At 39.9% G+C, this 15,824-nt stretch overlaps 1 protein-coding gene across 6 annotated transcripts in view; it reads left to right on the top strand.

Moving 5' to 3' along the window:
• The window catches only part of RASSF8 (Ras association domain family member 8), a gene marked incomplete at its 5' end in the record, with an annotated part of 121,820 nt that extends 108,434 nt beyond the window's left edge, over positions 1 to 13,386 (top strand). For all 6 annotated transcript variants that reach the window (XM_084641084.1, XM_084641085.1, XM_084641088.1 and 3 more), the window contains 3 exons: positions 2,293 to 3,179; positions 6,804 to 6,948; positions 8,396 to 13,386. In XM_084641084.1, coding sequence (XP_084497210.1) covers positions 2,293 to 3,179; positions 6,804 to 6,948; positions 8,396 to 8,517 — 1,154 coding nt within the window. In that variant the 3' untranslated portion in view covers positions 8,518 to 13,386. The remainder of the gene's footprint in view (positions 1 to 2,292; positions 3,180 to 6,803; positions 6,949 to 8,395) is intronic.
• Positions 13,387 to 15,824: the final 2,438 nt, after the last annotated feature.

Here is a 15,824-nt window from a genome sequence, read left to right as displayed (position 1 = left end):
GAGAAATTTTAAAAAGACTTGCATTTCAGGCACTTATTAAGTGATGAACTCCAGCACTGCCTAGCTCATTCTGATTTCCCTTTAAGAATGTGTTTGAGAGGTTGTATTAAGAGAGCATGTGATTACATTTTTCTGATAACTAATAGTTATGGAGCTTGTCACAAACTATTGCACAGCATGCTTGGAAAGCAGTTAGACTCTCTCCCAGTTCTTTTTTTTAAATATAATGCTACTTTTTTAATATAATATTTTGTAGCCATGTTACACTGTTCACTCAAATTTAGCTTGTGATCCACTCTGACCCCAAGATCCCTTTCCATAGTACTCCTTTACTTTTCAATAAATCAGTCTTCACAAGGTAGGGGGAGTTCAGTTTTATTTTTCCCTACCTGTGAAGACTGATTTATTTTAAAATAACAATAGTGTTTAAAAAATAATGCGGCGCGGGAGTGGGGAGAAGAAGACTAACATGTTGGCTTCATATGCAGTATTATAGATCGGCTTGGAAGGATTAAATTTGTATTGGTAAATGTCGGTGAATATCAGTTTCACCACACACGCACACCAACTGATGGGGGGGGAAAAAATTTCTGTAGAGCTAATTGAAATTTAAGGATAAGCAGTATTTTTCCTACTTTGCCTGAGAAAATATTTGAGTCTGATTTAAGGATATTTACTTTATATGTTTTGACATGTGATGTTGACAGTTTGTGTTTGATTATAAAGCTTTAACTTTTTGAATCTCAATATCTAAATAATTGGCTGATCTCCTACCTATTTTCTAGCCCCTTCCATAATTTCATGCAACTGTGAACATTTTAATCAATAAAAATGGGGAAATGATTACAAATAAATATGAATATCCATTGAATTTATAAAAAATAAAAATCTAATTCTGTTGAATCTAATTATAGAGGAATGCAAGGAGGAGATGACCCTGGGTCATGAATAAATATGTAAGGGATAATTTGGTGACAGCAAAAACATAATTTATTTTCTCTATTGAAAATATAACCACATTACATTGTAAAGCCAGCTGCTTGGATAGAGGTCAGAGATCGTCACAGCAATCGTAAAAGGATTCAACATATCGGAGCATTTTTCTGAATCCTCTGAAGCCCAAAAAAGATCTGATTGGTCGCTGCTATGTAAATTTTCTGAGCCAGGTATCCGCAATCACCAAGTTTGGCATCCTCTAGTGGTGTCTCTTTAGCCTCATCTACTGTATTGAAGTCTGGACATGGTTGTCAGCAATCACATTAATTAACACAATACTGATCATGGCTTAGACTAGAATAATGCTGTGTCAGCATCGTCTTGGTTAACTAAGGATTTAATTGTGGGTTATGGTCTTTATAACAGTGGCTCCTATCTGATGACTTTTTGTCCAGGTGAAAACACAGAATTTAATTTTGCAAATTATGTAGGTGGAGAGAGAAAATATCCTTAGAAACTTTTCTAGTCTCTGATTTGTCATTTTCTAATAATAAACTCTCATCTTTTCCCATTGCTAGAATTCAGAGTTAATTGGGTCACTGTTATAATGTAGACTAAGTGGCTTGCTATATTGAAATGCAAAGTGAAAATATGATTTCTTGTCCTACAGCTTCCATGAGGTATTATGTTTCAAATCACAAATTCAAAGGAAATCCAGTACTAATTTGTTCATTTACTCTTGTATGCTAACAGAACTTGTCTTAGCACAATTCATGACTAAAAAGAGTCGGGGCACCCACTGTATTACTTTGCGCAAAATTTTTCAAAATAGATGTTATTGCCTTCACTTAAAACCTGTTCTAGTATAGTAGATTACTGTTTTCTTCTGTGTTGGAAAGCACTTTGCTCGTTATGGGTGCAATTGCAATCTAAATAATAATAGATTAATGCTGTGTAGACGAATAATTTTTAAAGCATTGTATTGGAGGTACATACAAAAAAAGATCTATGCTAATCCTGTTGTAATTTAGAGTTGTACATCTACCTCCCATATACCACTTCTTAAACGTACTCTCTAAAATCAGTGGGAGACTAATGCTCTGACACTGAACTTGGGATATTGAGTTTGATCCAGGAACTACTGGATGAGATTCTATCGTGTGTGTTGTTCAGGAAATCAGACTAGATTATCGTAATGGTTCCTCCTAGCCTTAAAATGTATGATTGGATTATTTAGACTATGCAGCACTCTTATAACTTGTCAGTATATATCCTTAGCCAATAGTTCCCTCTGTTGGACTGTTTTAGGTATTACACATGCAATTTTCACCTTTCTCATTATTCTTTCTCCCCTAGGTCGTACTGGAAGATACACATTGATAGAAAAATGGAGAGATACAGAGAGGCATTTGGCACCTCATGAAAATCCTATAATTTCATTGAACAAATGGGGACAGTATGCAAGTGATGTGCAGTTAATATTACGCCGCACAGGGCCATCTCTCAGCGAGAGGCCGACTTCAGACAGTGTTGCTCGAATACCTGAAAGAACTTTGTACCGACAAAGCTTACCTCCATTAGCCAAGCTAAGGCCTCAGAATGACAAATTAATAAAAAGGAGAGAGCCAAAAAGGAAATCTTTGACCTTCACTGGGGGTGCAAAAGGGTTAATGGACATTTTTGGGAAAGGTAAAGAATCTGAGTTCAAGCAAAAGGTGCTCAACTATAAAACAACAGCTGAAGAGTTGAAAAAACTGATCCACCTCCAGACTGAGAAGCTTCAGTCCATTGAGAAGCAGCTGGACTCAAACGAGGCTGAAATCAGGTACTGGGAACAGAAGTATAATTCCAGCCTGGAAGAGGAAATTATCAAACTCGAACAGAAAATCAAAAGAAATGAAGTAGAGATTGAAGAGGAAGAGTTCTGGGAAAATGAACTGCAGATTGAGCAAGAGAATGAGAAGCAGTTGAAGGAACAACTCCTGGAGATCAGGCAAAGAATCCTGGAGTGTGAGAGCAAGTTAAAAGACTATATGGCTCAAATCCACAGAATGGAGAGTGGCCTTGAAGCAGAGAAGTTGCACCGGGAAGTTCAGGAGTCACAGGTGAATGAAGAAGAAGTCAAAGAGAAGATTGAGAAGATGAAAAGTGAAATTGATATTCAGGGCCAACAGAGTCTGAGGCTAGAAAATGGCATTAAAGCTGTAGAAAGGTCATTGGGCCAAGCCACCAAAAGATTACAGGTAAGAACATTTTTTTCTGCCTGGGGAAAGATAGCAGGTTTAAGTTTTAATTAGTCAAAGATCTGACAGAGCTGGTTAGAAAAACGGGGGAAATCTTCCATGATGATGTTTGTGAAAAATTTGTCTGTCTTTTCTCCATCAGAAATTTTCAGAATTTGCAATTTTTGGACCAGCCAGTCCTAATCCCATGACATAAGTGATTGTCTCATTCCCCTGCCCCTTAGTCCCTCAGGTTAGATAAAGATTTTTGTGTGCTTGCTCTTTAAATATTCAGAGGGACTCAATTACTTGAGGAATTAGTGCTGAATGCAACACAGAACATTTCACCTCTAGTTGCAGGTTCAGTGGCAGGCAGTAGGGTTGCCAGGTGTCCAATTTTCAACCAGAACACCCGGTCGAAAAGGGACCCTGTCTGCTCCGGTCAGTAGTGCTGACCGGTCGGGACATTAAAAGTCTGATTGGCACAGGGCTGGCAGGCTCCCTACCTAGCTTCATGCGGCTCTCCAGAAGTGGCGACATGTCCCTGCAGCCCCTAGGCAGAGGCGCTGCCAGGGGGGCTCCACACGCTGCCCCTGCCCTGAGCGCTGGCTCCGCAGCTCCCATTGGCCGGGAACCGTGGCCAATGGGAGCTACGGGGGTGGCGCCTGCGGGCAGAGGCAGCACCCAGAGCCATCTGCCTAGGAGCCAAGGGACCTGCCAGCAGCTTCCTGGGAGTTGCCTGAGATAGCAGCCACCCAGAACCTGTGCCCCAGCCCTGAGCCCCCTCCTGTACCCCCTGCCCCTCCCCAGAGCCTGTACCTCCTCCCACACTTCAACTCCCTACCTCAGCCAAGAGCCCCCCCCACACTCCCAAGAACCCCTCAGCTCCAGCCCAGAGCCTCCTCCTGGAACCCAAACCCCTCATCCCTAGCCCCACCCCAGAGCCCACACCCCCAGCCTTGGAGAAAGGGCAGGGCCTGGGCGGGGCCGCAGAAGAGATGGGGGCAAGAGGTGGGGCAAGAGCGTTCGGTTTTGTGCAATTAGAAATTTGGCAACCATAATTGGTAGTGACCCAAAGTCATTACCATCTTTTGGCTGTTCAGTGACCTGTGTGAAATCACGGAGTGGTCTGAGTTCCTAGTGGATGAATGTCCACATCCAGCATAGCCACTTTTACCACCATATTTGGTATTCTGATTTGGCTGTATTGGCAGAGGCCTGGACCCTCCTCTTACACTAGGAATAGGCCCTTTTAAAAAGTCAGCATTTTGAGTTACATTGGGATAATGAAGGTTGAAGCTTGCACTACCTGTCTGTCCTTTGCCTTTTTGAGGCTGAACTTCTGTCTGTCTAGTGCTGCTCTCCAGAATCTTCCATGAGCATAGTATTTAGAAAAAAGATACAGATCCAAAAGTAGTATCAGAATGGGTGTGTTAAAGTAACTAATAGGTTATAAAACAATTGTTTGGAGACTAGCTCTTCCTTTTTCCTACCTGACTTGTTTGAGTTCAAGATTCTGTTTTCTGTCTACCTCAAGCAATTATAGAGCCCATGTCACTGGAGAATCAAGTCACTGTTTTTTATTTCCTGCAAAAGTTAATAGTGTCACTTGGACCTAAGTAGAGCATGAAATAATGAATATAAATGGAAATCCAGTTTGTAGCAAATAGTGGCAAGGGGGGATACAATGACACTGGGAAGCAAATTTCCCTATTCCTGGTATGTCTAATATCCCAGGCACCCTAGAATTAAGGCACTCAGTTTCAGTTGGTTATAGCACTGTTATTTATTTTAATATCCTGTACTAAACTGCTGCTGCATTCCACGGTAGCTGAGTAGTGTGAAGTGATTCTGCTGTCACTATGTAAAGGACTTGGGGATCCTTAGAATCACAGGTTCCAGTACCGTATCAATTTAAGCTGTTTTTACTAAATAAAAATATGGTTAATATGGGCATCTGAAAAAAACACATGAAAACTCTAAGCATATATGTTTAGCCACCCATCCCCAGCCTCTAGTGACATTACAAATTATCCTTTTAGTTACTGTGATACCCGGAGAACCCCCTTTTCATTTATTTATTTTAGTTAAATAACAATGCTGATAACATCCACTGAGGCACACTCAGTTCAGACTCCCATTCTCACGTGCTCTGGCTGTCGCAAGCAAATTCCTATTAAGCTAAATTTTCAGCGCTTGTTCTCAAACTAAAGATTTTTTTTTTCCAGAAAGTTTGAGCAAAATCAGTTCAGCTGTGTTTGAGTTATGCAAGGGAGAAGAGGATATTATATGTTTCTCTATAATCTCAGATTGAAGTGTTAGTGCTCACATAACTAACTGATTTGAAATTAGAAATTTTAAATGTGGCTTGTTTTTTATGGTCTTTGCTGAATAATAAGGAAGGGAAGAAAATTGGTTCAGTAGTTCTAAGGGTATGAACATGTAAAGTCAGCATTTTCATGTATGCATGTGAGAATTTCCTAATCACTCTTCTCCTTCTGTATTTTTAAGGACCTTTTTAAGGACCTTCAGTCAAGCATGTGCTGTGATTTAGCAATTTTCCTTTCTTTCCTTGCCATTGGCATTTTTAGAAAAGGAGATTTAAAATGCAAAAAAAAGAGCATTGATGCAACATTAGGTGTGAGACCTCAAGGGACAAATTTCAAAAGCTCTTAAGTGATTTAGGAGCTTAATTCGATGGGACTTAGATACTTTTGAAAATTTTACCCTCCAACACTCAGAAGTCAGGAAATTCCAAAGGCTGAGGTTATTCACACTGTTGGTATTGCCACTTGCATGTTTTTAATGTCTTCTGATCCTCTTCCTTTTGTTCAATGAATGCCTCAGTGCATTACTGTTTTTGTGTATTTTATAGGATAGAGTAAACAAATACAGAGTTAACATTGGGGGGGGAATATCCATTTTTGGAATTTCCTGACACTTGAGTGCATGTTTTCAGAATGTAAGATATTAATGCAAGCTGAGACAAAATAGATTCTGAAGAATTTTGGCAAAAATCTGAGGACTTATTTTCTTAAAACCAGAGCAATCTCTGAAATGTACTTGCTAGACACTGTACACACCCATAGCAAGAAGCAGTCCTTGCCCAGAAATGCTTACAGTTGAAATATGCAAGACAAAGGGTACAGAGAAAGGAAGTATCCTCGCCATTTTACGGATGGGAAACTCAGGCACGGAGGTATTAAGTGACTTGCCCAAATTATACAAGAAATCTGTGGCAGAACCACAAATTGGAGCCAGACTTTCAGGGTTCTGGCCAGTGCCTTAAACAAAAGGTTAGCATCTGTAGCATTCAGGATATGGATTATCAGGGCCTCTTGCTGCTATTGTGCTACGTTTCTGTTCAGGTGACTTGAGTAGTGTCTGAGAGAGGACAAGGAAGCAAGTATCTGATAACTGCTAACAAGTAGATAAGTGCACATGACTCAGTATCATTTTACTTTTATAAGTTATGCAGCAAACCATCTTTCAAAAAAACAATATCTAAAAAACTAGTAACTTTCTATTTACCCATCAAAGAAAAAAAATTACTTGCCCCAGAGACAAATGGATGGATAGAATTTTGAACGGCTGTTCCAGACTTACCCACCTCTAAACAGACTTATTTTCCCCCTTTCTGTTTAGGACAGAGAACAAGAACTGGAGCAGCTAACAAAGGAGCTAAGACAAGTAAATCTCCAACAATTTATCCAGCAAACAGGAACAAAGGTCACAGTGCTTCCAGCAGACCCTGTTGAAGTGGAGGCTTCTCTCACACAGCTCGAAAGAGGTACAAAATTGAAAGTTTTGTAAGGGAAAAAAAAATACTCTTCTCTCTTCCTTTAACACTAATACACTAAACATCAAATGAACTCTTTTTATATTGAGGGACTAGCAGATAATGATAACTAAGTAGCAAGAGTATGCTATGCAGGTTCTCCTTTCATACATTAAAAAAATCTCACACACACACCCACCGCCCTCTGAAATATACTCATGCAACTTATGGTTGTGCCAGTGATGCAACCACTGTTGTACCTAGCAGGTAACTGAGCTTCTGCTGTGACAGCCCTGCAAGTCCTCCCTGGACCTTCATCTCAGCCCAAACCTTCTACTTTTCAAAAATCTTCTGCAAACACTCCTTTTTCCAAGGCCTTTATTGTCAACCCTCATGTAGAGCCCTTCTGCTAATGATGCCATGGTGTTTCTTTTAAGAGGGCGGGGAGTTGGTAGTTTGGGTGCATATCTACATGCATCCTACTGTATGTGTGCACTGTCTGGGGGTGTGTGTGCGGGGGGGGGTATATTTTCAAAGCCAACTAACAAACAACTCACATTAAAATGAGTGGCAGTTGTGTGTCTAAATGTCAACCGTTCTACAGTCACCTGTGTATCTATTCTATGTAAGGTTTCAGAGTAGCAGCCGTGTTAGTCTGTATCCGCAAAAAGAAAAGGAGTACTTGTGGCACCTTAGAGACTAACCAGTTTATTTGAGCACCAGCTTTCGTGAGCTACAGCTCACTTCATTGGATGCATGCAGTAGAAAATACAGTGGGGAGATTTTATATACACAGAGAACATGAAACAATGGGTGTTACCATACACACTGTAACGAGAGTGATCACTTAAGGTGAGCTATTACCAGCAGGAGAGGAGGGGGCAGGGGGAAAACCTTTTGTAGTGATAATCAAGGTGGGCCATTTCCAGCAGTTGACAAGAACGTCTGAGGAACAGTGGCGGTGGGGGGATAAACATGGGGAAATAGTTTTACTTTGTGTAATGACACATCCACTCCCAGTCCTTATTCAAGCCTAATTTAATGGTGTCCAGTCTGCAAATTAATCTGTTTTTGAAGTTTTTTTGTTGAATTGCCACTTTTAGGTCTGTAATTGAGTGACCAGAGAGATTGAAGTGTTCTCCGACTGGATTTTGAATGTTATAATTCTTGACGTCTGATTTGTGTCCATTTATTCTTTTACGTAGAGACTGTCCGGTTTGTCCAATGTACATGGCAGAGGGGCATTGCTGGCACATGATGGCATATATCACAATGATAGCTGTGCAGGTGAACGAGCCCCCTGATGGCGTGGCTGTAAATGTATTCTATGTAAATGGCTATGGTTGTGCTGCACCCAAGTACACTGGTACACCAGGGAATAAGCGTGTTCTCTAAATGTTACGAATAATATTTAGTAATTATTAAGGAAATCAGACTAATTATCATCTTTTTTGTGTAGAGACAACATTTCAGTCTGGGTCCCTGAAACGCCCAGGTTCATCAAGGCAGCTCCCCAGTAATCTTCGAATTCTACAGAATCCACTGTCGTCTGGTTTTAACCCTGAGGGCATTTATGTATAACAATATATACCTCTTCTGGAGAGGACCTATGAAGGTACCATGGACAGTAGAAGTTCCTTCCTTTCTGATTCTACCAACGATGAATGAAAGAAGCTTTTCCTCTTTAAGCCACCACATGTTGCGTTTCTTCATTCTACACACCACGTGGAGCCATACCCCCTGCACTGATGCAAAAGAACAAAGGAACTGTGTAGCTACCCAGCTGGCAATGTTGAAGTTACTGTCCAATAACTATTGATGCAAAAGCCTTCATTTGTATTATTGCTACTTCAGAAGCATTTAGAAAAGTATTACTCGATGTATAGGCATAAATAAAACACTGACTGAGCAGAGTGAAGGAACCTGTTTGCAACTGGTTTAAGGTTTAATTTATTCCATGCAATCCATGGTGGTGTGAATGTTGACCTTTACGGTGTTTATTTTATTATTTTAAACTTGTGACTAATTATATAATATCGTATTTCTCAGTCTGACCAGATGACTTTTTTGTGTGTATAAATGTCCAGTGTTTCATCACATTAACAGTTCACAAACACAGGAGTGTTGTGGGGGTGCTGTATCTTTAAAATAGTCTCGAACCACTGATTTTGTTTCGTTGTGGATTATGATGCATCATCACATTCATTGCTACCTTCTTAGGCTTGAAGGGTGAGTTTGTGGGATTAGCTTCCTATTGATTCTGCCTTGAATGAATCATTAAAAGATATTATGGAATTTAAAGCTGGCTTGGTAAGGATATTTCCAGCATATGATTGAGGATGCACTAGTTAGACAGTATTTTATTCTATAGAATGTATATTTGAGATATTGTGCTACACTGTGTATGCCTTTTGAGAAACAATATAAGGGGTCTTCATCATATGTCTTACTAAAAGGGGGTGTGAGGCTTCTCAGTGTGTGGCTTTTTGACTTTTTTTTCACCAGCAATGACAGTGTTCTTATTTTCCTGTAAATGTTGCTGTTCTTTTAAAAAAAAAAAAAAAAAAAAAAAATCCACACACACCATTTAGCAAAATGATATTTAAAAGAGCTGGGGTGATATCCTGGTCCCATTGAAATCAATAGCAAAATTCCCATTGACGTCATTGGGGCCAGGATTTCATTCCTGCTCCCCAAAATTTTATGGAACATGTTTTTCTTTAGATATGCAAGATTATTTCTGTTCAGGGTTTTATAGAGCATGTATTTTACAAGAGAGAGGTAGAAGATAGACTTTCACAGATTCACTTGTAGACTTCCATTTATTTTTACAATATTTTGAGGTCACCTAATACAACCAAAAGTAAAACAAGGTTTAGATAAAGTGGCTCCCCAGCAGAATGTAAAAGTAAACACTTCCAAATAAAGTGCGGTTATGATGCTAGGCCCTGGTCCTGCACTCGGATCAATGCAGTGGACACAGTCCTGAGTCTGTGCAGAACACCATGGGCATCAGTGGAACTCCTTCTTGCCGACCTGAGGGGTCCACCTGCATGGATCAGATTACAGACTCTGGGCCTTATGTATTGCATTTGGACTGCCCATTATAACAGCACCAGATATTGCCATTGCATGCCTGCAGATCCCTTTGACTTCAGTGGGAGCCATGCCTGTGCATCCAGAGCAGAATTTAGCCCTTCGGGTCCCCAGAAATCAAAATCTAGAGGGAGAATCCTGATTCCATTGAAGTCAATGGCAGAACTTCTTTTGACTTTAGTAGGATCAGGATTTCATACCTGGTGAGTAAAAACCCAAGCTTTAATAATTAAAGAATAATACTTTAGAAATCTTTTTATTTTTAAAATATACATGCTCCTGCTTGGATTTACTTGTGCCCAGATAAATACTAAATTAATTTTCCTATTTAAAAAAAGACCGGGAATTTCCACATCAAAATGGTAAATCAAAGTTTGAAGGATACAGCATGAGATGAAGGAATCACCATTAAATGGAATTTTTTGCATTTCTCTTTTATTAATAGCATCAGAAATACTAAAAATGCTGCTGTATTTAGACTAACAGCAACTTCAAATGAGGCTGTGAAGAACACTCAGTTCAAAAATAGTCAGCATCCATGTCTCTTTACTTGTGAACAAACTGGTAAATGTGCTGCTCTGGCCTAAAAAAATCTTTGCCACGCTCAGTTTTTCATATCAGTTATTGATGATTCTGTGCTCATGTATGTTTGTGCTCATAACTTTTTCTTATATAAAAATGTATTTGTTAATATAAAACACAAATAATTTGGAGATTATACTGTGTCCAAGGGGCATATATGCCTTACTTTCCAGGTCCAGTTTTGCCAAACAAATGGCCCAATCTGGTAGGATACTTAGTATCCTCAACTCCCTTTGAAGTCGACTGGAGTTCAGGCAGTCGGCACTTTGCAGTATCGGGCCCAAATTGCGTTGCATAGCAAAGAACCTATGTCACTTAATCACAAAGAAAAGTTTGATCAAATCTTTTCTGCATACTGATATAGAGGATTGTTAAAGCAGATAAATGTACTTATCCTGTTATGCAGTAAGGGTCTGAGCCAGCTCCCATTGATTTCCATGAGTGCTAAGATCATAAGAATGGTGTGTCTTATTGTGCTTTAAGTGGGTGGGTGAGAAAACTCAGGGTTTTGAATGGCTCAAGATATTTTTCCAGTAATAAAATTTGGAGCCTTTCCCCTTAATTTACTGGTTTAAATTTAGCATAGTTGGGTGGTGACTGCTGTTTGGCAGAGAGGTCAAGCAGTAAGTGGGTTTGGAGACTAGCATTCCATCTTCTGCCCTCCCCAGGTTAAAGCTGGAGAATATCATCAGGGCACCTGAGGAGCTTTCACTGCTTCTGTTCACCAGGAGGGTAAACAGAACAGTTGGTGCTCCAGAGCTGCTGTTAGTAAAACAGTACATTCACTGAAATGTTTTTAAAAATTTGAGAAAATCCCTTTATTTTCCATCTTCTTGACGTGTTGAACTTTACATGGTCCTATGTTTGTGCCGTGTCTGTAGATTAACTAAAAAAATGGCATGCCCTAGAGTTGTGTGTTTTTATTATATTATTCGATTCAATCACAGCATCATAAAGAATTAAGAGTTTCACTCCATATCAACATGTGACCCTTTTGAAATGTAGATTTTTTTTTTATCATGCTTCCATTTTCAAAAGCGTTTTCAAACCTGGTCTAAGGGGCATGAGTAGAACAAAAACAGCATGTACTTTAACAGGTGCCAGATTCTATCCTGGCCAGCGTAATAAATATAGGTTTTTGTTTTCATTAACTAGTTCAATATGCAACTATCTGTTTTCCTCAAAGTGCACAGAACATTTATATGAAAGACTCCTATTATTGCTAATGGAAATTAACTGTGTGAATCCCTCACGTTGTCACTCACAAGTGTAGGAAGGGAGATAAATGGAAAAATAGAGTAAGATTTAGGATACAATTTTCAAAAAAAAGTAAATCTCATTGAAAGATCATAATGGCTCATATGTCACTCAAGCATTTTTTAAAATGATACCCATCTTCTGAAACTTGAAAGCGAACATTCCATCACTACCCTAGCTTACAGAATCTGCAAATATTACTTTTCTTTGTGATTAAGAGAAGACCTTTTAGAGAAAGGAAAACCTCTAATTGGGGCTAACTGCCTTTTAAAAAAAAAAAAGCACACTATGTATTGCATTATGGTGAATTGGGATTATATGTGTGGGGAAAAAATTGATCCTGTGATTTTTAGTGAACTGAAGTATACAGTTTCCCAGTGTGCGTTACTTAGAATGAATTGGGCCTTAATTATCTATGTAAATAGCAAAACTTTATTCATTTTTTCCCAGAAAATAATCTTTAACGGCCTGTACGGTATTAAAATAAGTGTCAAAGTGTTACTTTTATATTATGCCTCTTTTTTTTTTTTTTTGGAACGTTGAAACATGCATGTTTGTTTTATTTGCTACAGTATTTTAATGTTTTGGATGAAGGCCATCAGCTGTATGGAGATGACAAAACAATCATTCTATCTATTTATTCAGTATTGCTGCTTATCGTTTTCAAAATAAAGCTTTCAGTGCCAATACAGTGCCTGATTGAAAGCTGCAATAGCTCTCTTCAGGCGCTTCGTTATGTTTGTAGAAACTAAAATAAGTGCAGGTGTTGCCCTTGTGTATAGAATGTTCAAACACAAGAAAGCTAATGGCAATAACTGTGTGTGCATGTGTGTACTATTTATGTAAACACACACAGTACATGCACTTAAGCCCAGTTTAGTAATGCACTTAAGCATATGCTTAAATCCATCCCTGTTCAGCACATTGCTGAAGCAGATGCTGATTAGGGCTAGTCATTAAACTGACAGTCATAAAGGGCATGATTCAAAATTCATTGAAATCAATGCGACTTAAGCACATGCTTAAGCACACACACGCTTTGCTGAATTATAGCCTTAAAAAGTTCATTCTGGTTCGAGAGATAACAGTTCTAGTGATGATTCCTCATTTTATGTATAGTTGGTATCTCTGAAACCTTTATTATTCCCACAAATAGAATGAATTTAAGTGTGCCCACTCTATAGAATACAGAGGAGGAAGATTTGAAGAATATGTTTACAACCCAGATGCAGCTTCGGTCTGAACATAATCACACAGTGATTAAGAGATTTGAGTTGCTGAAGCTTTAAACAGGAGAGGCAATGCTCATTAACTGTGAAGACAAAAATGACCATTTTTAGTACTGCTTTGCTTTAACTGCAAGATGGAAATCTGTATTATATGTAATTATATTAGTTTCTCTTTTGACTGTCATTTAAAAAGCTTATATTTTCTGATTATTTTCATGAATTGTTATTCAGTGCTATGAAGAAAAATATTGGATATTCTCCAGTACAATAAATCTTCCCTGAATCATTGGGTCTCTACAATCCGTGGTTTGTTGGCATGCATTGTACATCTCACACTAACACACTGCAGTTGTCACAGTTTTTGTGCATTGAAGAATATCTGGTATGAAAGGAAGACAGGATAGCATACCGCACATATATCTAAAAGGCTTTCAGAAATGTTTATTCTAAATTCATTAACTATGTCAACATAACTGAAGTTGTGTTGGACATAAGCTGAGCATCTGGGCTCTCTATTTATTCGCCTAAAGAGGGAATTTACCCCAAGGGGGGAGAGAGAAAAGGAGCGGACCACTGGTCTGAGTACAGTGAGGAGGCTTGTACCAGAGGGTGTATGCCTATCAGAACTCCAAGCGGGTAGACTAGACCTGTAACAGGAGGGGTGGAGATTGTAGAAAGCTGGTGATGCATTCAAATTTAAGCCTACAGGGCAGCTAGGAGTCACTACAATTAAACCAGGTGGCTTTCCCGTGTTTTGCCATCAGGTTTTCCACACTGATACCATTATTGTTAGGGGCCTACTAAATTCACGGCCCATTTTGGTCAATTTCACGGTCACAGGATTGTAAAAATTGTAAATTTCATGATTTCAGCTATTTAAATATGAAATTTCATGGTATTGTAATTGTAGGGGTCCTGACCCAAACGAGTTGTGGAGGGTTGCAAGGTTATTGTAGGGACGGTTGTGGAAGTGCTATCCTTACTTCTGTGTTGGCAGCAGCGCTGCCTTCAGAGCTGGACAGCTGGAGAGCGGTGGCTGCTGGCCGGGAGCCCAGCTCTGAAGGCAGAGCTGCTGCTAGCAGCAGCACAGAAGTAAGGATGGCCTGGTATGGTATTGACACCCTTACTTCTGCGCTGCTGCCTGCAGAGCTGGGCCCTCAGTCAGCAGCTGCCACTCTGGCTGCCCAGCTCTGAAGGCAGCAATGCAGAAGTATGGTATGGTAATGCCGCCCTTACTTCTGTGCTGCTGCTGGTCAGGTGCTGCCTTCAGAGCTGGACACTTGGCCAACAGCCGCCACTCTCCAGCCGCCTAGCTCTGAAGGCAGTGCAGAAGTAAGGGTGGCAATCCTGCGACCTGACCTAAAATAACCTTGTGACCTCCCTGCAACTCTTTTGGATCAGAACCCCCAGTTTGAGAAATGCTGGTCTCCCCTGTGAAATCTGTATAGTGTACAGTAAAAGCACATAAAAGACTAGATTTCAGTCTGTGACGTGTTTTTCATGGCTGTGAATTTGATAGGGCCCTAATTATTGTAGTATCCAAGCTGCCCTTTTTAATGTGGAAAACAATCTGATTTTACATGCAAGTCTCCTTTCTATTCTTGTAGTTTTGTTTTTTTTAAGACCACTGTTCTCACCCCCAGCCTCAGAGCAGCAGAGGATTTCTGAATCCCACCCAGCCTGCTGCCCTGCAGAGCTGTTTCACTCCTCCAAAGGCAGGAAAGAATGTGGGCCCCAAATGCAATGACTGCAGAATAGCAGCACTGGGCAGCACAATTGGGATTGTGCAGCATCTGAGAAATGAGAGCAATGTGACCCCTTAGGACACTGGTGTTTACTGAGCAATTGGTTATTACACAGTAGTAGCCGCTTCAGTGAGGTAGAAGGAATGATACTAATAATATACATTGATTATTATATAAAACTTTTTAAGCACATGTAGTTCTTTTGGTGGGTAAAATTATACATTTGTTTCACAAGTATGCTGTGCATCTTTTACAAGAGTGAGGCCCTCAGTTATCAGCGGAGCTAGTAACAAGTCAAGCTTTGGAGAAACAATTGAGTTTGGTATCTGTTTGATTTTTTACAATATTTCTCTCCATTCCCTGAGCCAGGGGAGTCTGAGCATCCCATCTGGTATAGCAGTAAATGAGCTGCACTTCTCTAGTTGAGAGGACAATCAGACCTCAGCAGTTCCAGAACCTCACTGCCACCCGACAATCTGCAGCTATACGCAAACCACAGCATGAATTTTCAGGGGCCTGTACTGAAGGAGGCACCATCCTTTGTTTAGCTTATATGTAAACCAGCACGCTATCAGCATGGGAAGATCCCATCTCATGACATGAAGAGAATACCCAATGTGGCTGTTTCCATTCTTTAATTCTGCATCAAAAAATAAAGTGGTTTAACGGGGGTGTGTGTGTGTGTGTGTGTGTGTGGCTTTGCTGAGCTAGTGAGTGCTACTGCATGTCATTAGACCAGTGACATGCTTTATCATTTCATTAGCTCTCCTATGGGAAAGAGACCTTTGAAAAGACATGTTCCTATTTCTGCTTAGGCATCCTAAATATTATAGCGAGTACGGTGGTACTGATTTAACTGTTTTACAGTAGTATACAATTGGTAAACTTTTTGCTTTCCTTGTCCTTCAGCATATTACTTCTAACATCTATTGTCACATTCTGGGGTGCAATTCAGACCAGTGAGAGGTTGTCACTGCTT

The sequence above is a fragment of the Lepidochelys olivacea genome (assembly GCF_965140295.1).
Source record: "Lepidochelys olivacea isolate rLepOli2 genome assembly, chromosome: 1".
NCBI classification, from domain to species: Eukaryota; Metazoa; Chordata; order Testudines; family Cheloniidae; genus Lepidochelys; species Lepidochelys olivacea.
This window is presented reverse-complemented; position numbering and strand designations above follow the sequence as displayed.